We start from the raw sequence: 23,241 nt of genomic DNA, 5'->3' as shown, positions 1-23,241 counted from the left end.
TGGAAGAAAGGCCTGCATTTCATGTGAGCTTGTTCAGGCCACTCTCTGTCCTGCTCAAAGCCCTCCTCACTCTGGCCCAGCCACATGTCCACTCCCCTCCCACCCCCTGGGGTAGATGCTGAGCAGACCCAGTACCCCTGACCGGCCTTATACTCCCCTGCTCTGGTCCTTCCTGAGACTCAAACCTTCCCCATTTCAAGATATTAACCTAATAACATATCTTTTGGAGCCTCCCCAGACCACGCTCTCCTTCTCCACTTCCTACAGCGTTCACTGTTATTACCTGTGTGTGGCTAAGCCATCAGGTTACCATTTTCTTTCCACTGGTATGTGACACCCATCCCTGGGTTAAGCTTCTCAGCACAGAGGCAGTACCTATGTCAAGAAACTATCATGTAAGGGACTAGGAGTTCGGTACTTGTTGTGGCTGGATACTTGTAAGCTATAAAGGAGTCTCTGTAGCTCAAAAGAGGAGGAGAGGCATTGTCAGATTGCCAGCATAGGATGCTTTATATATGAAGTTGGTGACCATGGAGATAGAGACTTCTAATGTCCCCTAGTGTCCTTTCTCTTGCTTATTTTGAAATAGAACCATCTCAGCCACTCAAGTTTAGCTAGGTACCTGACCATCCACTCAGCCACGCTTCTCAGCCTCCCTTGAAGGTCAGCATGGCCATGAGAGTTTTGAGATGAAAGGAGAAGTTTGGCCAAAAGTAGAAGAATGGGTTTGAGCAGAGTGACTAAAACTTTGAATCGGGTTACCTGGAAAATTGTCTTAATTCTTTTTCTTTTATCTATTGCTATTGCACAGAAGAAATAAAAAATAATGTATTAAGGAAGGTGGAGTTCTTCATTTGGAATAATTATGAAAGAAGGTAATTAGAACCAATGTTAACCTAACCCCACCAGAGACAAAGGTGAGCCCCCCACCCGCCCCACAATGTCCCTGAAACTTTTGGCATCTCCCTCTGGCCACTGGTCCTAGATTCACATGGCTGCCTCCTGTAAGGTCCCTCATTCTGCCCTGGCTGTCACTAGTCACAGTCAGGGAAGCAGGCTGGAGCCTCCATCAGTGTCTTTCCAAGACCAATTTGATACAGACTGGGTATTCTGATTTACAAAGAGATGAAAGGAGAGAGGGGGAAAAAAAAGGTAACAGATTGTCTGCCAAAGACCCCTTGGGGTTTGGGGACCCTCTCTTTTAAGAAGGACAACCAGTCACATAAAAGCCTTTAGAAACATTTTTTTCCTAAAAGGTTTCACTTCCTCTTCTAGCCCTCACCCTGTTCCACCCATACCAACCGACAGAGCATTCTCTAGACAGGGTATCACTTAACACCCCTAAGTTTTTACTCCTCTTATGCTCCATCCTGAAGGGAAGGGGGAGGAGAATGTTTACTGAGCATCCTGAGGGCCACACTCTAAGCAGGCATTTCATGAACAGTCTCCTGTGCAGAACTCATCCCAGCCCTTGAGACGAGAGCCATCTCCACTCTGCAGAAAAGAAACAGGCTCAGAGATACCAACCAGCTCTCATGCTGCCCCAAAGTGGTGAAGCTCAAATCTGGACCCTTCCAGCTGGAGTCCAAAATCTATACACTTCTCGTAACGGTCCAGTGACTCTCAGAGCAGAACGCCCTTTTCCATATCTTCTGCATTAAAAAGTCCTACACATTAATGAAGGGCCAAATGTCACCACTTCTAAGAATTCTGGAATCCTCCTGAGAGGACTGCTTCAGGCTATCTTTTCTGAACCCCTCTTTCATAATACTTTGGGAACTTATGCGCTCCCTCATTCAAAAAGCCCAATGGAACATATATCCAGACAAAACTACAATTAAAAAAGATACATACACCCCTGCATTCATAGCAGCACTATTCATAATAGCCAAGATATGGAAAAACCTAAATGCCCATCAACAGATGAATGGATAAAGGAGATGTGATACATATATACAATGGAATACTACTCAGCCATGAAAAGAATGAAATAATGCCATTTGCAGCAACACGGATGCAACTAGAGATTATCATCCTAAGTGAAGTAAGTCAGAAAGAGAAAGACAAATACCATCTGATATCACTTGTATGTGGATATTACTTGAATACAGAATCTAAAATATGACACAAATGGGAACGTCCCTGGCAGTCCAGTGGTTAATACTTCACCTTGCATGGTAGGGGGTGTGGGTTCAATCCCTGGTTGGGGAACTAAGATCCCACATGACTTGTGGCCAAAAAACCAAAACATAAAACAGAGACAATATTGTAACAATTCAGTAAAGACTTTAAAAATGGTCCCTGTCAAAAAAAAAAATCTTCAAAATATGACACAAATGAACCTATCTACAAAACAGAAACAGACTCATGGGCATAGAGAACAGACTTTGCCTGCCAAGTGGGAGGAGTTTCGGGAGGATGGGGTTAGCAGATACAAACTGTTATTTATGGGATGGTTAACCAACAAGGTCCCACTGTAGAGCACAGATAACTATATTCAACATCCTATGACAAACTTTAATGAGAAAGAATATTAAAAATGTATATGTATGTATAACTGAATCACTTTGCTGTACAGTGAAAATTAACACAACACTATAAATCAACTATACTTCAATTTAAAAAATAAAATCTCAAAAAAGAAAAAAATAAAGCCCAAAGAGGGTGTTAGGCTACTTCTACCAGTTGACCCTGTGCTGCAGGAGGGTGCAGGGTTTCAGTTTCCCTTCCTAGCCTGTGAGCTTGCTGGGGGAAGGGATTGCATTTTAAGAATCTTTGTAACCCTACAGCCCGTTGCAAACATGAGAGGGAGCATGGCAGAATGCTTGGATTTTTTAAAAGTCTGGATTAAAATCCTGACTTTTATATGTCCTTGCTAGGAGCCCTCAGGCAAGTTAACAATTTCCTCTTTTAGCAAACAGGGATAATGGTAACTATATAATAACCTCAAGGAGTTGTTGTGAGGAGAAATGAGATAACACATGTAGAACACTTAGGACAGTGCCTGACATCATTAAAAGTAATCAGAAAAAGTTAGCTGATATTAATTGAAATAGAAATATTCTTAAACCATAATGAGAATCTGTTGGTTTGTCTCTCAGTCATCCTTTCCTCTGAGGTTCTTATTATTTCCCTTCTGTGTTGCTCACAGTTGGTTGTTGGTTCTCATTCCAGAGAAGACCTGGAGACTCAAGCTTGGCCAATCTTAAAATCCTACTCACCCAGCCACAGTGACTGGCCCAAGGTTGGGGGCGTGACCCAAGCAGACCCAATCAGAATCCTTGCTGTGTCTGATACAAGGAAAGTGAGAGGTAGATGCTCCTTCTCTTGCTAAGTCTGCTAGCCATGTTCCCGGCAGACATGAGGTAGAAATTTGGGATGGGTGGATGGAGAGATTGTGTCTGAAAGAGCTGAATCCTCATTTCCAGCTCTGCATTCCATTCCGTGAGCTTCCCTCCCCTTCCTTCTCACTATGTGAATGAATAAAATAATAATAACAAGTAACATTTACATAGTACTTGCTATGTACTAGACCCTCTTCTGAGAGCTTTACATGTATTAACTAATATTCACAATTTAATATTCGTTAACATTATTCCCATTTTATAGATCAAGAAGCTGAGGCATGGAGTGGTTATATAAACTTGTTGAAGACTGTACAGCAAAATGGCTGAGCCTGGACTTGTAACCAGGCAGTCTGGCTCCAGAGCCCATGGTCCTAACCACCTCACTACGTTGTCTTGCAACAAGACAATGTTTAAGTCTGGTTTTTCCTCTCTTGCAATGGAAAGAGACCCTCTCCTCCCTTTTTACCTGTAGAAGTCTCAGCGCTCAGTGACTTCTCCTCTTCGGGCCACTCTCCACTCTCTGAGCCTTGGAAAGAAAACTCTTCCAGGCTGGAAAGAGACTGTAGCTCCTTTGGGGGGGTTCTGCATGGAGTGCTGTTGGTGCTGATGACAGCTGACACGCGAAGTGGCACAGACACAGCGAAGGGCTTGGAAATGTTCAGGGCCTTGCGCTGGTGACGGGGAGAAGGCTCCATTTGGAAGAGGCTGCTGGTAAAGACAGATCTGCTGGGGCTGTCGTTTGAGGTGTAGAACATACCCAGCATCTTCGGGGCTGTTTGCTCGCTCTCGGGATCTTCAATGGGTCGGAACACCTTCAGCTGCTCAGGCGGGGCCCGGGCCTGAGCGTCCTGCAGCTGGCTTCGGTCTCCGCTCACATCAAAGCCGCCCTCGGCCCCTGCCGGCATCCCCTCCTGGCCCCATTCACCCTCCTGCTTGCTGAGGTCACAGGAGCTGCCAGTGCTAGTCGAGTGCATTTTCGCTGCTGGGATGAAAAATCCACCAGTGGTGACGGTTCGACTGAAATTTCCTTTGGTTTCTTTCCCTAGTGAAAAAGCAAACAAACGTGGTCAGCAGCCTGAGTATAGGCATCACTGCAGAGACTTCCAACAAGGGCCGGCACACAATATTTGAATATTAGAAAGACTGAAAAGATACAGCATGCTAATAAGGGTATTTTGTTGTTGTTCAGTCACTGAGTCGTGTCTGACTCTTTTGTGACCCATGGACTGTAGCCCACCAGGATCCTCTGTCAAGGGGATTTCCCAGGCGAGAATACTGCAGTGGATTGCCATTTCCTTCCACTGGGGATCTTCCTGACCCAGGGATGGAACCTGTATCTCCTGTATTGGCAGGCAGATTCTTTACCACTGAGCCAGCAGGGAAGCTCATCAGTAAGGGTATAGCTATCCTAATAAAGACAGATACATAACATTTGATTGACAAGAGGAAACACGTGCACAGAATTCTGTTATGATATCTTGATAGAACCTTCTTCTGTTGCGTCACATGTATCATAGCCAAACCTATGATTTTTCCAGTAGTCATATATGGATGTAAGAGTTGGATCATAAAGAAGACTGAAAGTTGAAGAATAGATGCTTTCTAATTGTGTGTTGGAGAAGACTCTCTTAAAAGTCCCTTGGACTGCAAGGAGATTAAACTAGTCAATTCTAAAGGAAATCAACCCTGAATATTCACTAGAAGGACTGATGCTGAAGCTGAAGTTCCAATACTTTGGCCACCTGATGTGAAGAGTCGACTCACTTTGGAAAAGGACCCTGATGCTGGGAAAAGTGGAGGGCAGGAGGAGAAGGGGACGACAGAGGATGAGAAGGTTCGATGCCATCAACAACTCAATGGACATGAATTTGAACAAACTCTGGGACAGGGAAGGACAGGGAAGGATAGTGGAGGGCAGGGAAGCCTGGCATGCTGCAGTCCAAGGGGTCGAAAAGAATCAGACGCGACTGAGCAACTGAACAACAACACATGTATCTGAATTAAACTTTGCAGGTAGAGCAGTTTCCAAAAGAAAGATACTGCTGAAATGGCTAAACGGAACAGTCATCCACCAAGCATTAGATGTAGATCATGAAAAAATAAAAAGATGATGGGAGATGACAAAATGATGTTTGCTCAAAATGAAGGTGAAGACAAAAAGTCCAAAATAATAGAGTCTTATTTCATTTTAAAACTTTAAAACTTATTGTTTTAAGTTTTCTCTGGCAGATGGACCCAGACAGGGGTTAGATTTCCCAGCAAGGAAAGAGATGCTGTCTTCAGCTAGACCTTTCTGCCTTTTCACAGACTTCTTCCTGCTGATTCAGAGGCTCAGAAACTAGAAATGCAAATTAACTAAATGTTAGAAATCACAGTTGTGAGGAGTGAGTTCCTGACTGACTTAGAAGTGAAGACAAAGAAAAGTCTGTATGGGAAATAACGAAGCTGAGGCTACAACAACCGAATTGCCAGGGATCTGGAAAAGAATTCTCACAAAGTGCTACATCTTGGATAACACGGTATTTAAAATTCTTAAAAACGCTCTGTAGAAGAAGTGTAATTATCTCCCTGAACACATGAGGAAATGAGACTTGAGAGGTTAGATAACCTCCCCAACGCCCACGGAAGTGGTGACCTAGCTTTTGAAATATTAAATTCTGCAAAACTAGGCAAGAACTGCCCCCGAGAGGTTTCAGAACCAAGCAAATTGATGAATATAAAGGTGAGAAATGCTAAAAGGATCATGTCTGCTTAAGAAGACCTCATTGAATATTTTACAAGTTTAGAATTATTTTTTGAAAGTTGTTTCTAAAGATTTTTTGTTTTGTTTCAGGCTGCCTCATTTATCAAAGAGCAAAATATCTTGTATTAAAGGGATTGGGAAGTTATGGTTTAAGTATGGGGGAGTTTAAACAGCCTGCTGCTAAGGAAGCCCTGGGTCTCGCATGTAGCAATGCTTGCTAGCTACAAAACTGCTTGCTAGCTTGTTAGTTAACAAAAACAGAAGTGACGGCGACAGCACGTCAGTCTTTTAAGGCTGAAGCTGTAAGAACCAACATGGTGAGGTGCTGCTTTGGTGATGGGTGTCAGCTGGCATGCAACTGTATGCGCATCTACTACAATAAGCAAGGACCAGCTGTGTGCCAGGCTGGTGCCCTTGGTGTTTATTAATGAATGAAGGAATGAATCTCCCAAATCAAAATCCTGAATTGACAAGCACAATGAAGCCAATGCCTATGGAAACACCTATTCAAATTCAAAACTCTTCTTTATGCCCTAAGAGGGAGCCACTTCTGCCTTAGTTTTTAGGTGCTGACCTATTATCTGCTTCAGGATTGAATGTAAAGAGGCTGTTGTCTCCAGCTAAGGTTGGAGCAAAGCTGTAGAAAGGGGCTATGTGGGCGTCTGAAGCTCAGGGTCAGGGAGGAATCTGGGCCCGGGGGATTGCGTGTGAGCAAAACTGGAGATGAGCAGCTTCTGGGGTTGATGAAGCAAGTCCTGTGTGGGGGCAGCTCTCCTCCAGCTGTAATCCCCAGTTTCCAATCCAGCTGTGAGATCTTACCTTCCACAGGCACTGAGCACAGTGAGTCCATGCTTTTAGCTGGTCGGATGGTAGCCTTTTCCACTAAAGACAAAAAGAAAAAACATCCCTGATGAATGCACTTTTGGAGGAAGTGTTTAGAACAATAGGTCAGACTGTAAGTACAAAAGAGAAATTTCTTTGGGAAAATTTTTTAAGTATTTATAAATTTCCCCTTTGGAAAACATTCCCCATGCCACCTTAGATGTTCTCACTTTCTTAAGGGGACTGACCTTATAAAAATAGGGCAATTATAGATCAAAGGTTTATTAACATTTTACAGATAAAGGTAGATTACAATTTTGTCACAAAGCTCTGAGCCAATGAGGAGTCCTGAACCCAATTTTACTTTACAGAAAAGATTCAAAGATTCATCCATGGGGCAGAACCCATGGGGCTCCAGGTAATGCCTCCTAGATGATGGACCAGGCAGCAGGATTCTTGACTGTAGCCACATTGCTCAACAACCAGAAATTTAGCACAACAGGTGAGAGGGGTCAGGGAACTTTCCCCTCTGTCTCTCATGAGTCACCTTTTCTCTGTGGGTCACCCTTCTCCCACAAGCAGCTCTGCTCCTTGAGGTCCACAGTCTGGTTGCTCCCCTAAAGCTCTCACCCACCAACCTCACCCTGGAGCAGATCCCAACCAAACAAACTTTTTTTGAGCACCTGCTATGTGCCTGAAGGATTCTATGCATCTTTGTAAGTCACTTAAGCAGGTTTTCAGAAGAGTGTGAAATTTTATTAGTCCATTTATAGGCATAGGCATTTTCACAAAATCATCTCTTTTCAGGAAGCCAAACTGGCTGGAAGGTAGTTCCCTCCAGGTCAAACTTGCTAGGATGGGAGAAAGGGCAATTTAGAAGCTGGCCAGGGCTTCTAAAGTAACTCTTTAGAAGTGGCTTTAAGGTAACTCTGGATCCAGACACATCTGACTTTGAATCCCAATTCTCCCACTGTTGGGCTCAGATAAGCAGCTTACCTTTTAGAACTTTCATTTTTTTTGGCATGAAAAGGAAGAAAAGTAGAGCTGTTATGAGGATGAAATGAGTAATGCATATAAAGTAGATTGTATTAATCTAGACTCAAGTAAATGCTGAAGGAGTCATTATTGTTTATTGTTGTTGATGTTATTCAAGATAAACCAGAGTTCAGCAACAAAGGAGAACCCAGGAAATGGTTCTAAAAGAAGCACTCAGAATTGCCCTAGCCCCAGTTGGGTCTTAACTCACACTTGTTTAATCCCTCTCTCAAAGTTCCTTTTTTCCTTCTTGATCCACATCCTGCTTCTTTTGAGAGGCTCTTAATTAACCCCTTAGCCTCCCAGGCTCGGCGCTTCTCTGCCTGGGGCCCATTGGGCTCTTCAAGGACTTAGCAATGATGATGCCAAGACTGCCTTCTACCTCCTTCCTTTCAGAAGTAAGAAGAATTCTCATCCTTGGAAGATCAACTATTCCCACACGTTTACAAAATGACTTCTAAAACTGCCTGGCCATTGGGACTTCTCTGGTGGTCCAGTGGTTAAGAATTCACCATCAAATGCAGGAGACATGGGTTCGATCCGTGGTGGGGGAACTAAGATCCATATGCTGTGGGGCAACGAAGCCTGCTTGCTGCAACAAAAAGCCTATATGCTACAACAACCAAGACTCGACGCAGCCAAATAAATAAATACTTAGAAACAAACAAAAAATCTTGCCTGGCCAGCCTCCTTTCATTCATGTATTCGTTTTTTCTTTTGGCTACACTATACGTTTGCATGGTAGCTTCTCTGGTAGCTCAGCTGGTAAAGAATCTGCCTGCGATGTGGGAGACCTGGGTTCGATCTCTGGGTTGGGAAGATCCCCTGGAGGAGGGCATGGCAACCCACTCTAGTATTCTTGCCTGGAGAATCCCATGGACAGAGGAGCCTGGCGGGCCACAGTCCATGGGGTTCCAAAGAGTCAGACACGACTGAGTGATCAAGCACAGCACACATGCAGCTTGCGGGATCTCAGTTCCCTGACCAGCAATTGAACCCCAGCCATGGCAGTGAAAGTGCTGAATCCTAACCACGAGATGCCCAGGAGATCTCCATTCATGGATTCGGAGACAAAATTTTTCCTGGTGACCCTGAGTGTCAGAGAGGACGGACAACAGTTCTAGCTGCAGGGCCATCAGTGTTCAGCTTTCCCTTGGGACCCTCTGTCTGACCATGAAGCTCCCTGTGGCCCTGGCGGACACAGAAGTGAACAGTCTCCAACAATTCCCTGGCTCCTTGCCTGGACAGTGACTAAGCACTCAGGGCTCTGTGGTCTATGACCATAGAGTTGTCCCTCAGTATTTGCAGAGGATTGGTTCCAGGACCCCCACAGGTACCATAATCCACTGGATGCTCAAGATCCTTATATAAATGGTGAACTACAATCAGCCTTGTCTACCCATACATCCCACATATGCAGATATGAAGGCCTAACTGTAGATATTTATTCATTCATTCAAAGACCTGAACTCCCCTGGGCTTTCAGGCAAGGGCTTTGTTTGTTTGTTTACTTATTTTTTTTTGGCTGCACTAGGTCTTTATGGCAGTGTGCAGGCTTCTCATTGCGTGGCTTCTCTTGTTGAAGAGCACAGGTTGTAAGCACACGGGCTTTGCTGCTCTACGGCAAGTGGGATCTTCCCAAACCAGGGATTGAATCCATGCCCCTTTCATTGGCAGGTGGATTCTTAACCACTGGACCACCAGGAAAGTCTGGCTAACTGTATTTAGATTATTTTTTCTGCCTGGGACCTTGGCCTCATGGCAATGCACTCACCCATTTTCTTTGGGTCCTTGAGTCCCCTCTCTTAGATTATCTCTGTGGCTTTATTTCCCTGCTCAAAGGAGTTCACTTTAGAGAGTTCCCTGGAATCTTCCTGTTTGATAATATATTGACACAAATTCCAGTACACGTGTGTCTGGGAGACTCCAGACTTTATGTGTCTCCATTCAGTCAGTACCAAAGTTTTTCTTACCTTTTCAGTCAGTTCAGTTGCTCAGTTGTGTCCAACTCTTCTTGACCCCATGGACTGCACCATGGAAGGCTTCCCTGTCCATCACGAACTCCCAGAGCTTGCTTAAACTCATGTCCATCGAGTTGGTGATGCCATCCAACCATCTCATCCTCTGTCATCCCCTTCTCCTCCTGACTTGAATCTTTCCCAGCATCAGGGTCTTTTCCAGTGAGTCAGTTCTTCACATTAGGTAGCCAAAGTATTGGAGTTTCAGCTTCAGCATCAGTCATTCCAATGAATATTCAGGACTGATTTCCTTTAGGATGGACTGGTTGGATATCCTTGCACTCCAAGGGACTCTCAAAGAGTCATCTTTAACACCACAGTTCAAAAGCATCAATTCTTCAGCGCTCAGCTTTCTTTATAGTCCGGCTCTCACATCCATACATGACTACTGGAAAAACCATAGCTTTGACTAGACAGACCTTTGTTGGCAAAGTAATGTCTCTGCTTTTAAATATGCTGTCTAGGTTGGTCATAGCTTTTCTTCCAAGGAGCAACTGTCTTTTAATTTCATGGCTGCAGTTACCGTCTGCAGTGATTTTGGAGCCCAAGAAAATAAAGTCTGTCACTGTTTCCATTGTTTCCCCATCTATTTGCCATGAAGTGATGGGACCAGATGCCATGATCTTCGTTTTTTGAATGTTGAGTTTTAAGCCAGCTTTTTCACTCTCCTCTTTCACTTTCATCAAGAGACTCTCTAGTTCCTCCTCAGTTTCTGCCATAGGGTGGTGTCATCTGGATATCTGAGGTTATTGCTATTTCTCCCGGCAATCTTGATTTCAGCCTGTGCTTCATTCAGCCTGGCATTTCGCATAATGTACTCTGCATATAAGTTAAATAAGTAGGGTGACAATATACAGCCTTGACATACTCCTTTCCCAATTTGGAACCAGTCTGTTGTTCCATGTCCAGTTCTTACTGTTGCTTCTTGACCTGCATACAGATTTCTCAGGAGGCAGGACAGGTGGTCTGGTATTCCCATCTCTTTAAGAATTTTCCACAGTGTGTTGTGATCCATATAGTCAAAGGCTTTGGCATAGTCAATAAAGCAGAAGTACATGGAACTCTCTTGCTTTTTCTATGATCCAAAGCATGTGGGCAGTTTGATTTCTGGTTCCTCTGCCTTTTCTAAATCCAGCTTGTACATCTTGAAGTTCACCGTTCACATACTGTTAAAGCCTGGCTTGGAGAATTTTATGTATTACTTTGCTAGTTTGTGAGATGAGTGCAATTGTGTGGTAGTTTGAACGTTCTTTGGCATTGCCCTTCTTTGGAATTAGAATGAAAACTCACCTTTTCCTGTCCTGTGGCCACTGCTGAGTTTTCCAAATTTGCTGGCATATTGAGTGCAGCACTTTCACAGCATCATCTTTTAGGATTTGAAATAGCTCAACTGGAATTCCATCACTTCTACTAGCTTTGTTCAGAGTGATGCTTCCTAAGGCCTACTTGACTTCACATTCCAGGATGTCTGGCTCTAGGTGAGGCATCACACCGTCATGATTATCTGGGTTATGAAGATCTTTTTTATATAGTTCTTCTGTGTATTCTTGCCATCTCTTCTTAATATCTTCTACTTCTGTTAGGCCCATACCATTTCTGTCCTTTATTGTGCCCATCTTTGCATGAAAATTTCCCTTGGAATCTCTAATTTTTCTTGAAGAGATCTCTAGTCTTTTTCATTCTATTGTTTTCCTCTACTTCTTTGCACTGATCACTGAGGAAGGCTTTCTTATCTCTCCATGCTATCCTTTGGAACTCTGATTCAGATGAGTGTATCTTTCCTTTTCTCCTTTGCCTTTAGCTTCTCTTCTTTTCTCAGCTATTTATAAGGCCTCATCAGACAACCATTTTGCCTTTTTGCATTTCTTTTCCTTGGGGATGGTCTTGATCCCTGCCTCCTGTATAATGTCATGAACCTCTGTCCATAATTCTTCAGGCACTCTATCAGATCTAATCCCTTGAATCTATTTGTCACTTCCACTGTATAAACATAAGGGATTTGCTGTATGTAGGTCATACCTGAATGGTGTAGTGGTTTTCCCTACTTTCTTCAATTTAAGTCTGAATTTTACAGTAAGGAGTTCATGATCTGAGCCACAATCAGCTCCTGGTCTTTTCACTGACTGTATAGAACTTCTCCATCTTTGGGTGCAAAGAATATCATCAATCTGATTTTGGTATTGACCATCTGGTGATGCCCATGTGTAGAGTCTTCTCTTGTGTTGTTGGAATAGGGTGTTTGCTATGACCAGTGTGTTCTCTTGGCAAAACTCTGTTAGCCTTTTCCCTGCTTCATTTTGTACTCCAAGGCCAAAGTTGCCTGTTACTCCAGGTATCTCTTGACTTCCTACTTTTGCATTCCAGGCCCCTCTGATGAAAAGGACATCTTTTTTGGGTGTTAGTTCTAGAAGGTCTTGTAGGTCTTCATAGAACTGTTCAACTTCAGCTTCTTCAGCATTACTGGTTGGAGCATAGACTTGGATTACTGTGATATTGAATGGTTTGCCTTGGAAACAAACAGAGATCATTCTGTCGTTTTTGAGATTGCACCCAGGTACTGCATTTTGGGCTCTTCTGTTGACTATGAGGGCTACTCCATTTCTTCTAAGGGATTCTTGCCCACAGTAGTAGATACAATGATCATCTGAATTAAATTCACCCATTCCAGTCCATTTTAGTTCACTCTTGCCATCTCCTGTTTGACCACTTCTAATTTACCTTGGTTCATGGACCTAACATTCCAGGTTCCTATGCAGTAGTTCTCTTTAGTATCTCCCATTTCTGTTCCATTTTCTAAACATGGTTAAACATCCCTTCACCTGCACCCCCCCCACACACAAAAAACTCCAGTACTATAAACATGGTGAATGAACTTTTAAAATGTTCTTAATTATGAAACTTAAAAAAAAGATTTAAAAAATTATTTAAATATGTTAATCCACTGATTTCCTTTTTCACAAGTATATTTCAACAAATAATCAGATTATTACAGGGTTATGACCACCCCTATCCACCCCCTACCCAGTTTTTAATTTTTAGGGTTTCAACAACACTCTTCTGGTGAAACATGGCCACTCAGGCAATAGTCAAGGTCACAGAGAGCTACTTATATTGACACTGATGGTTCTTTAATTTCACCTCTGCACCCCATCAAAAGCCAGCCAGTTTGACGAACTATTTCTGGCTAGCTTGTTCATGAGGTAGCAGTGGTTTTCAACTCTGGCTGCATATCAGAATCTTCTGGGGAGCTTGTAAAAAGTTACCAATACTCTGACTTTATCACAGTCCTCCTGATACAGAGCTGCCGTGGGTGTGAACCACATCCTGTGGGTGATTCTGAGGTGCAGCCGAGCTGAGAAGCCAGCCAGGGACATCCTGTACATTCTATGAATTTACCACTGTTTGATCCAGCACCTGGAGCTTCTTCCTTTTGAAAACCACATGGGGGTGGAACTCTTCCTAAGTCAAGATCAAAACAAATCATTTATTCTATTTTTACTCAATTGTTTTGTTCTTTTAACTTTTTGGTACTTGGTGAACCTCTTACATTGTGGCACTAATTCTGTAACTGAAGTTCTTGATGATGTGCTTCAGCAAATCTATTATTAGATCAGGAGTTTCTTGCCAGGTACACCCCTTAAATTCTCCTTTGAGAATCCTAACTTCTAACTTGTATCAGGCCTTCCATACCTATGGCGACCTGTCCTCTTCACCTGGCTATCTTGCCATTTTGTAAAAGACATTTTCCCCCATAAAATGGATATTACAGATGCCTATCCAGAATCCATTTCCCTTCCCCTTCTCACAGAGCCCTGTCCAGCTTGGGTGTACCTCATTCCTCACCCAATGGGTGTAATGCCATTCCTCATGCCAATGATTGGTTCAGGAATCCAGTCCTAAGCTGGTAAGCCATAAGGATCCTGGCCATAAGGATCGACCCATGTGACTAAGTGAAGGCTACTATTGTGGGGTGGGGGGTGGCGAGGGTGACAGACACTTAATGCGGAGGTTCTGGGAAAGAAGGGTCCCTGCACCAAGAAGCAAGCTACCAGAAATGATGTTCTTTCTCCTTCTGGTCATAATGATAGTCAAAGGTAAAACCTAGAACTATTAATACTATACCCACTTTATTGCTGCAAAGGGAGCCAGTGTGAGGATAAAGCTGACCCTCATAGGAGGGCATAGCTGAGGAAAACATGGAGAAATGGAAACACAGTCATTAGACTAAATGGTCCCTGAAGCTTTCCCTACATCTGGGTGTCCCAATAAGTTACCTCCTTGCATAAGCCAATAGAGTTGGATTTCCCCTTCTTGCAGTTGAAACCAAGCTTCCCAGGTAGTGCAGTGGTAAAGAATCTACCTGCCAATGCAGGAGACACAGATGTGGGTTCAATCCCTGGTTCGGGAAGACCCCCTGAAGTAGGAAATGGCAATTTGCTCCAGTATTCTTGCCTGGAAAATTCCATGGACAGACGAGCCTGGCGGGCTACAGTCCATGGGGTCACAAGGAGTCGGACAGAACTGAGCACACACATACAGCCTAAACCACTATAGCCACTATACCTGGTGAAATCCCTCATTACTCCAATAGGACAACATGATGACTTCTAACATCTATGCTTTATGATCCTTGGCGTACAATTATAACCAGTGTTGAGGAAGGTTCTTAAAGATATTCTCTAAATTTCCTCCACAGATATTAGTTTTTTCCCCCAAAATCTTTATTGTTAAGAATTTCAAACATTCAGAACCGTTGAAGACCTCTAAACCTACCATCTAGGTTCACATTTTGCCATGTTTGTTTCATCTATTTCTACTTACATTTTGTACATACTTACATTTTGCAGAATCATTTAAAAGTGAGTTTCAGTATTTTGACACTTCATCTTTAAATACTTAACTTTAGCATATGTCTCTTAAGCACCAGCAAGCTATAAAAATTTACTATTTTTAATATCATCTAAAATCTAGCCTATTTGTCCTCAAAATTATCTTTTGTAGCCTTTAAAAATTTTTTTTTAAATTTATTTTTGGCTGCACTGGGTCTTCATTGCTGCTTGCGGATTTCCTCTAGTTTTGGCAAGCAGGGGCCACTCTTCATTGCAGTGTGGAGGCCTCTCACTGTGTGGCTTCCCTGGTTGCCGAGCATGTGCTCCAGAGCGCGGGCTTTAGGAGTTGTGGCACACCGGCTTAGTTGCTCTGCAGCACGTGGGATCTTCCTGGACCAGGGATTGAACTCATGTTCCCTGCATTGGCAGGTGGATTCTTAACCACTGGACAACCCGGGAAGCCCTGTAGTGCTTTTTATTTTTTCAAACTAAGATTCAATCAAGGTTTTCTCATTGTATTTTGTATGTTTACCTTTTACTACTTGTTTTCATAACTATTGCTCTCATTTAAAAAAAAAAATCATGCTTTCAGTCTATAGCACTAAATGCCACTGTGTCAAATTTCTTTGGCCTTCCCTTTCTGATATAATATTCAGCTAGATTGATTTTATTCCCCATTTTATAGTGGTTCCCTTGGTTCCCTCCTGCATCAGTTCTACTTACTACTCAGATATAATTCCCACAGGGCAGCATCCTTATTTAAATGTCAGATCTTCCTTACAGTAAAGTTCATTAATAAATATAGAAAGAATGATGGAAATGGAAAATTACCATATGGTAAATACCATAGTTATAACTGTTATAGGCAAGAACCACTGAAGGATACTAAAATTCATGGATGAAAGTATGATGAGGAAAAGGATATTTGCGTGGTCTGAAAGTATCTCCCACAAGACACTTATTAATTGCAAAGGAAAAAAATAGTAACTTCATAGGAACAAACCTTGTAGACAGCACTTTAACTGAGTGATCAAAGTTGACATCACCAACAATAAAACACTGACCTCATGCACTCTCTGATATGGCACACTGTGACAGGTACAGCATTTGTAACCTCAATCTAACCATGAGAAAACATCAGACAATCCCAAACTGAGGTATATTCTACAAAATAAATGCCAATAACTCTTCCAAAGTGTCAAAGTCAGAAAGACGGAGGAGCTGCCTAGGTTGGAAGATTAAGGAGGCATGACATCTAAATGCAATGTGGGTTCCTCGACTAGATCCTGGCCCCGTGGGGCCTGGACATTAGTAGGACAAAGGGCCAAATACAAATAACATCTGTAAATTATTTAATAGTATTACATTGATAGTAACATTATGGTTTTGATCACTGTATTACGGTCATTTAATACATTAGCTTTTGGGGAAGCTGCATGAAGGGTATATGGGTTCTCTGTGTACTATTTTTGAAAACTTTTTGTAAATGCAAAGTTATTTTTTAAAAAGAAGGACTTCCAAGGTGGTCCAGTGGTTGGGAATTCACCTGTCAAGGCAGGGGACATGGGTTCCATCCCTGCTCTGGGAAGAGCCCACATGCCTCAGAGCACCGAGGCCCGTGCGCCACAACTACTGAGCTTGTGCTCTAAAGCCCACGTGCCACGACTCCTGAAGCCTGCACACCTAGAGCTAGAGCTCCGCAACAAGAGCAGCCGCTGCAATGAAAAGCCAGCGCACTGCAGGGAAGAGCAGCACCTGCTCACTGCGACAGAGAAAAGCCTGTGCGGCAAAGAAACCCAGTGCAGCCAAAATAAACAAATAAACTTAATAAAAACCAAAACCAGCTCTTCAGTTAATTTATAAGTTTCTCTTCTAGGATTAGTGAGCTTGACCTAATCAAACCAAAGACTTAAGAAACAGAAACATATATATCTATATCTCTTTTATAAACATAACCGTTGTTGATTCTTACCTGAGAGCCTCTGTCCTCTCACAAATACACTCCCGTTTCTACTCAGCTTTGATTTGGAGTCTGATCCAGAACGTCCCAGGTTAAATATTGATTTCCACTTCTTGGATTTACTGGAGAGCTTTCTTCTAAAAGAGCCAAGCCACAGGGGGTAAGTTGGATAACTAGCCATTTCAATGGGACTCTGAACTATAGAAGGAATATCCCAAACATGTTCTTCGTTATGAATGACTCTGACATGGTAAGAAATTCTTCTAAAAAATCCAAGTTAAGCCTGACTCTCACCCTGTCCAAGGATGCCCTTGATGACCAAGTCGGGTTTTCATGAGTCAGAGTGAAGGACCACATTTTTCAGATGTGCTATTAAAAGCAGGAAAGAGAAAGTGGCTTAATTGTATTAGACTCTTAGTGACCCCACGGACTGTAGCCCACCAGGCTCCTCACTCCAGGGAATTCTCCAGGCCAGATACTGGAGTGGGTTGCCATTTCCTCCTCCAGGGGATCTTCCTGACCCAGGGACTGAACCCAGGTCTCCCACATTGAAGGCAGATTCTTTACTATTTGAGCCACGAGGGAAGCCCATTAAAAGCAGGGGATGGGGGCAAACAGAGGCAGGGGTCAGTGGGAGACTCAGAGGTCACAAGCAACCACAGTTCTGGGAATTCTGGTAGAAATTCTGATGAGCACTTTCCTCCTGGATTTTCAAAGATATCTATTTCTTACAGGAGTAAACACTAAAGACCAGATACCTCAGTCCTTTTATGCTCCCTGCACTGCAGCCACACTTCTGGGACATACACAGGTGAGGAGAAGGTTAGGGAAGCCTTCAGTGGGCTGGACAGGGGGTGGATGAGAAAGCAACTTGAAAGAGAGCTGGTCTGGGAGAGATGCAGACTGCTGGGTGTGGTCAGTGGTCACTGCAGAGAAATGCAGAGGGTGGTCACTGTGTCTCTGGCTTTGTCTCTCATTTCCTTGATGAAGCAGGGATAGTTGAGTGCTAGACTTAAATTGAAGAAAATGGGGAAAACCACTAGACCATTCAGGTATGACCTAAAGCAAATCCCTTATACAGTGGAAGTGAGAAATAGATTCGAGGGATAAGATCTGATAGACAGTTCAGTTCAGTTCAGTTGCTCAGTCGTGTCCGACTCTTTGCAACCCTATGAACCACAGCACACCAGGCCTCCCTGTCCATCACCAACTCCTGGAGTCCACCCAAACCCATGTCCAATGAGTCGGTGATACCATCCAACCATCTCATCCTCTGTCATCCCCTTCTCCTCCTGCCCTCAATCATTCCAAGCATCAGGGTCTTTTCAGATGAGTCAGTTCTTTGCATCAGGTGACCAAAGTATTGGAGTTTCAGCTTCAACATAAGTCCTTCCAATGAACATCCAGGACTTATCTCCTTTAGGATGGACTGGTTGGATCTCCTTGCAGTCCAGGGGACTCTCAAGAGTCTTCTCCAACACCACAGTTCAAAAGCATCAATTCTTCGGTGCTCAGCTTTCTTTATACTCCAACTTTCACATCCATACATGACCACTGGAAAAACCTTAGCCTACACTAGATGAACCTTTCTTGACAAAGTAATGTCTCCGCTTTTTAATATGCTGTCTAGGTTGGTCATAACTTTTCTCCCAAGGAGCAAGTGTCTTTTAATTTCATGGCTGCAGTCACCATCATGCAGTGATTTTGGAGCCCCCCAAAATAAAGTCAGCCACTGTTTCCACTGTTTCCTCATCTATTTGCCATGAAGTGATGGGACCAGATGCCATGATCTTTGTTTTCTGAATGTTGAGCTTTAAGCCAAATTTTTCACTGTCCTCTTTCACTTTCATCAAGAGGCTCTTTAGTTCTCCTTCACTTTCTGCTTTAAGTGTGGTGTCATCTGCATATCTGAGGTGACTGATATTTCTCCCAGCAATCTTGAGTCCAGCTTGTGCTTCCTCCAACCCAGCTCTTCTCATGATGTACTCTGCATAAAAGTTAAATAAGCAGGGTGACAATATACAGCCTTGACATACTCCTTTTCCTATTTGGAACCAGTCTTGTTCAATGTCCAGTTCTAAATGTTGCTTCCTGACCTGCATACAGGTTCCTCAAGAGGCAGTCAGGTGGTCTGGTATTCCCATCTCTTTCAGAATTTTCCACAGTTTATTGTAATCCACACAGTCAAAGGCTTTGGTATAGTCAATAAAGCAGTAATCGATGTTTTTCTGGAACTCTCTTGTATTTTCGATGATCCACTGGATGTTGGCAATTTGATCTCTGATTCCTCTGCCTTTTCTAAAACCAGCTTGAACATATGGAAGTTCTCGGTTCATGTATTGCTGAAGCCTGGCTTAGAGAATTTTGAGCATTACTTTACTAGTATGTGAGATGAGTGTAGTTGTGCGGTAGTTTGAGCATTCTTTGGCATTGCCTTTCTTTGGGATTGGAATGAAAACTCACCTTTTCCTGTCCTGTGGCCACTGCTGAGTTTTCCAAATTTGCTGGCATATTGAGTGCAGCACTTTCACAGCATCATCTTTTAGGATTTGAAATAGCTCAACTGGAATTCCATCACTTCTACTAGCTTTGTTCAGAGTGATGCTTCCTAAGGCCCACTTGACTTCACATTCCAGGATGTCTGGCTCTAGGTGAGGCATCACACCGTCATGATTATCTGGGTTATGAAGATCTTTTTTATATAGTTCTTCTGTGTATTCTTGCCATCTCTTCTTAATATCTTCTACTTCTGTTAGGTCCATACCATTTCTGTCCTTTATTGTGCCCATCTTTGCATGAAATGTTTCCTTGGTGTCTCTAATTTTCTTGAAGAGATCTCTAGTCTTTCCCATCCTATTGTTTTCCTCTATTTCTTTGCACTGATCACTGAGGAAGGCTTTCTTATCTCTCCTTCCTGTTCCTTGGAACTCTGCATTCAAATGGGTATATCTTTCCTTTTCTCCTTTGCTTTTTTGCTTCTCTTCTTTTCACAGCTATTTGTAAGGCCTCCTCAGACAGCCATTTTGCTTTTTTGAATTTCTTTCTCTTGGGGATGGTCTTGATTCCTGTTTCCTGTATAATGTCAAGAACCTCTGTCCATAGTTCATCAGGCACTCTATCTGTCAAATCTAGTCCCTTAAATCTATTTCTCACTTCCGCTGTAAGGATTTGATTTAGGTCATAAGGGATTTGATTTAGGTCATAGCTGAATGGTCTAGTGGTTTTCCCCACTTCCTTCAATTTAAGTGTGAATTTGGCAATAAGACAGAATGCCTGAAGAATTATAGACAGAGGTTCGTGACATTGTTCAGAAGGCAGGGATGAAGACCATCCCCAAGAAAAAGAAATGCAAAAAGGCAAAATGGTTGTCTCAGGAGGCCTTACAAATAGCTGTGAAAAGAAGAGAATCAAAAGGCAAAGGAGAAAAGGGAAGATATACCCATTTGAATGCAGAGTTCCAAAGAAGAGGAAGGAGAAATAAGAAAGCCTTCCTCAGTGATCAGTGCAAAGAAAGAGAGGAAAACAATAGGATGGGAAAGACTAGAGATCTCTTCAAGAAAATTAGAGACACCAAGGAAACATTTCATGCAAAGATGGGCACAATAAAGGACAGAAATGGTATGGACCTAACAGAAGTAGAAGATATTAAGAAGAGATGGCAAGAATACACAGAACTATACAAAAAAGATCTTCATAACCCAGATAATCATGACGGTGTGATGCCTCACCTAGAGCCAGACATCCTGGAATGTGAAGTCAAGTGGGCCTTAGGAAGCATCACTCTGAACAAAGCTAGTAGAAGTGATGGAATTCCAGTTGAGCTATTTCAAATCTTAAAAGATGATGCTGTGAAAATGCTGCACTCAATATGCCAGCAAATTTGGAAAACTCAGCAGTGGCCACAGGACAGGAAAAGGTGAGTTTTCATTCCAATCCCAAAGAAAGGCAATGCCAAGGAATGCTCAAACTACCACACAATTGCACTCATCTCACACACTAACAAAGTAATACACAAAATTCTCTAAGCCAGGCTTCAACAGGATGTGAACCGTGAACTTCCAGATGTTCAAGCTGGTTTTAGAAAAGGCAGAGGAATCAGAGATCAAATTGCCAACATCCAGTGGATCATCGAAAATGCAAGAGAGTTCCAGAAACATCTATTTCTGCTTTATTGACTATGCAAAAGCCTTTGACTGTGTGGATCACAACTGTGGAAAATTCTTCAAGAGATGGGAAAAACAGACCACCTGACCTGCCTCCTGGGAACTCTGTACACAGGTCAGGAAGCAACAGCTAGAACCAAACATGGGACAACAGACTGGTTCCAAATCAGGAAAGGGGTATGTCAAGGCTGTGTATTTTCACCCTGGTTATTTAACTTATATGCAGAGTACATCATGTTAAACGTTGGGCTGGATGAAGCACAAGGTGGAATCAAGATTGCTGGGAGAAATATCAATCACCTCAGATATGCAGATGACACCACCTTTATGGAAGAAAGCAAAGAACTAAAGAGCCTCTTGATGAAAGTGAAAGAGGACAGTGAAAAAGTTGGCTTAAAATTCAACAATCAGAAAACTAATATCATGGCATTTGGTCCCATCACTTCATGGCAAATAGACAGGGAAACAATGGAAACAGTGACAGATTTTATTTTTGGGGGCTCCAAAATCACTGCATGATGGTGATTGCAGCCATGAAATTAAAAGATGCTTGCTCTTTGGGAGAAAAGTTATGACCAACCTAGACAGCATATTAAAAAGCTGTCTATATTAAAAGCATTAAAAGCAGAGTTATTACTTTGTCACACAAAGTACAGCCTTGACATACCCCTTTCCCTATTTGGAACCAGTCTATTTTCTCATGTTTGGTTCTAGCTGTTGCTTCCCGACCTGTGTACAGATTTCCCAGGAGGTAGGTCAGGTGGTCTGTTTTTCCCATCTCTTGAAGAATTTTCCACAGTTGTGATCCATTTAATGTCTGCATTAAAAGCAGAGGTATTACTTTGCCAACAAAAGTCCATCTAGTCAAAGCTATGGTTTTTCCAGTAGTCATGTATGGATGTGAGGGTTGGCCTATAAAGAAAGCTGAGTGCCAAAGAATTGATGCTTTTGAACTGTGGTGTTGGAGAAGACTCTCGAGAGTCCCTTGGAGAGCATGGAGATCCAACCAGCCCATCCTGAAGGAAATCAGTCCTGAATTTTCATTGGAAGGACTGATGCTGAAGCTGAAACTCTAATACTTTGGCCAACTGATGTGAAGAACTGACTCATTGGAAAAGACCCTGATGCTGGGAAACATTGAAGGTAGGAGGAGAAGGGAACGACAGAGGATGAGATGGTTGGATGGCATCACTGACTCAATGGACATGAGTTTGAGTAAATTCTGGGTATTGGTGATGGACAGGAAGGCCGGACGTGCTACAGTCCATGGGGTCACAAAGGGTCAGACACGACTGAGCGATTGAACTGAACTGAACTCAGATGTGGCCCAGGGAACCTGGTGCCACCAGAGGTCACCAAAGAGGCCTTGCCGGGCTCTGGCTGGTCTAGCCATTATATTTCATAAAGTCCTGGGATGAAAGCCTGCAACCTGTAGGCTCCACAGAGGACCTCTTCTTCACAGGGTCTCATAGAACACATGCTTCTACCATCAGAGATAGACCTGCAGTGCTTTGCAGTTTCTCTCAGATCTAGCCTAATGTTGACAACTTGGCCTTGGGGTAGATTTTACAGTATCGCCTATATCTTGAGGTATGGTGCACCCCAGGTGTGCTTGACAGCACAGAGTAGGTATACTCGATTGTCCTTCAGAGGTATCCTTCTTCCTGATCCCTGGATGAAAGTCTCATCCTCCAAGGATTTGGGGGAGGGGCAGTGCCATCTGTGCCCTCCAGGAAATGGAGGGTTTCCTGCCAGGTGAGATCCAGTCACCCTTCCCAGGCACTCAGCACACTCTCCCTCCCCAGAGGGAAACAGCCGTGCCGTCACATGGAGGACACTGACAAGAGGTCTGAGGCGTCTGTTTTTACACCTCCTTTCACTGAGCAAACAGCAAGGATGATACTCTTCAAGGGAAAAATTGCCTTTCAGCTCCTCCACTTACTGTTTCCCCAGACTTCAGGACTCCTGCTTCCATAACTGAGGAATGTGTGGAGACCAGGGTCACAACAGAAGAAATGAAAAGGAGAAGTGAGGAAAGACATGAGTGAAAATCATGTGTGTTTTGTTTTTGGAGGGAAGGGGCTCTGATAGGAAAAAGAGGAGGAACAGAAGCCAGGATGCATGTCCTCAAGTGCCGTGTCCTCAGAGTTTTCAGTCCAGAGTGGTGCTTTGTCAACTTGTCCTCTGTCCACCTCCATGCCTTTTATGATGTGCCATGAAGGTGAAGGGTGGGAGGAGGCAGCCAAATTTTTCCATTTAGCAGCCTTCCTTTTGAAAACATCAAGGCTATTTTGTCTAAGCTAGGAAATAAGGGATTTTAGTTA

The 23,241-nt window shown here is 43.1% G+C and overlaps 1 protein-coding gene across 1 annotated transcript in view; it reads right to left on the bottom strand.

The window, feature by feature from the left end:
- ARHGAP31 (Rho GTPase activating protein 31) overlaps nucleotides 1-23,241 on the bottom strand; it is a 119,730-nt gene that overhangs the window by 9,865 nt on the left and 86,624 nt on the right. The window contains exons 8-10 of the mRNA XM_020891750.2: nucleotides 16,767-16,891; nucleotides 6,910-6,972; nucleotides 3,814-4,389 (exon numbers count right to left, since the gene is read on the bottom strand). Of these exons, the coding sequence (XP_020747409.2) occupies nucleotides 3,814-4,389; nucleotides 6,910-6,972; nucleotides 16,767-16,891 (764 nt within the window). The remainder of the gene's footprint in view (nucleotides 1-3,813; nucleotides 4,390-6,909; nucleotides 6,973-16,766; nucleotides 16,892-23,241) is intronic.

This window comes from Odocoileus virginianus, chromosome 4 (assembly GCF_023699985.2).
Source record: "Odocoileus virginianus isolate 20LAN1187 ecotype Illinois chromosome 4, Ovbor_1.2, whole genome shotgun sequence".
NCBI classification, from domain to species: Eukaryota; Metazoa; Chordata; class Mammalia; order Artiodactyla; family Cervidae; genus Odocoileus; species Odocoileus virginianus.
Note: the sequence above shows the minus strand (reverse complement) of the source record. Positions and strands in the feature narration are given on the sequence as shown.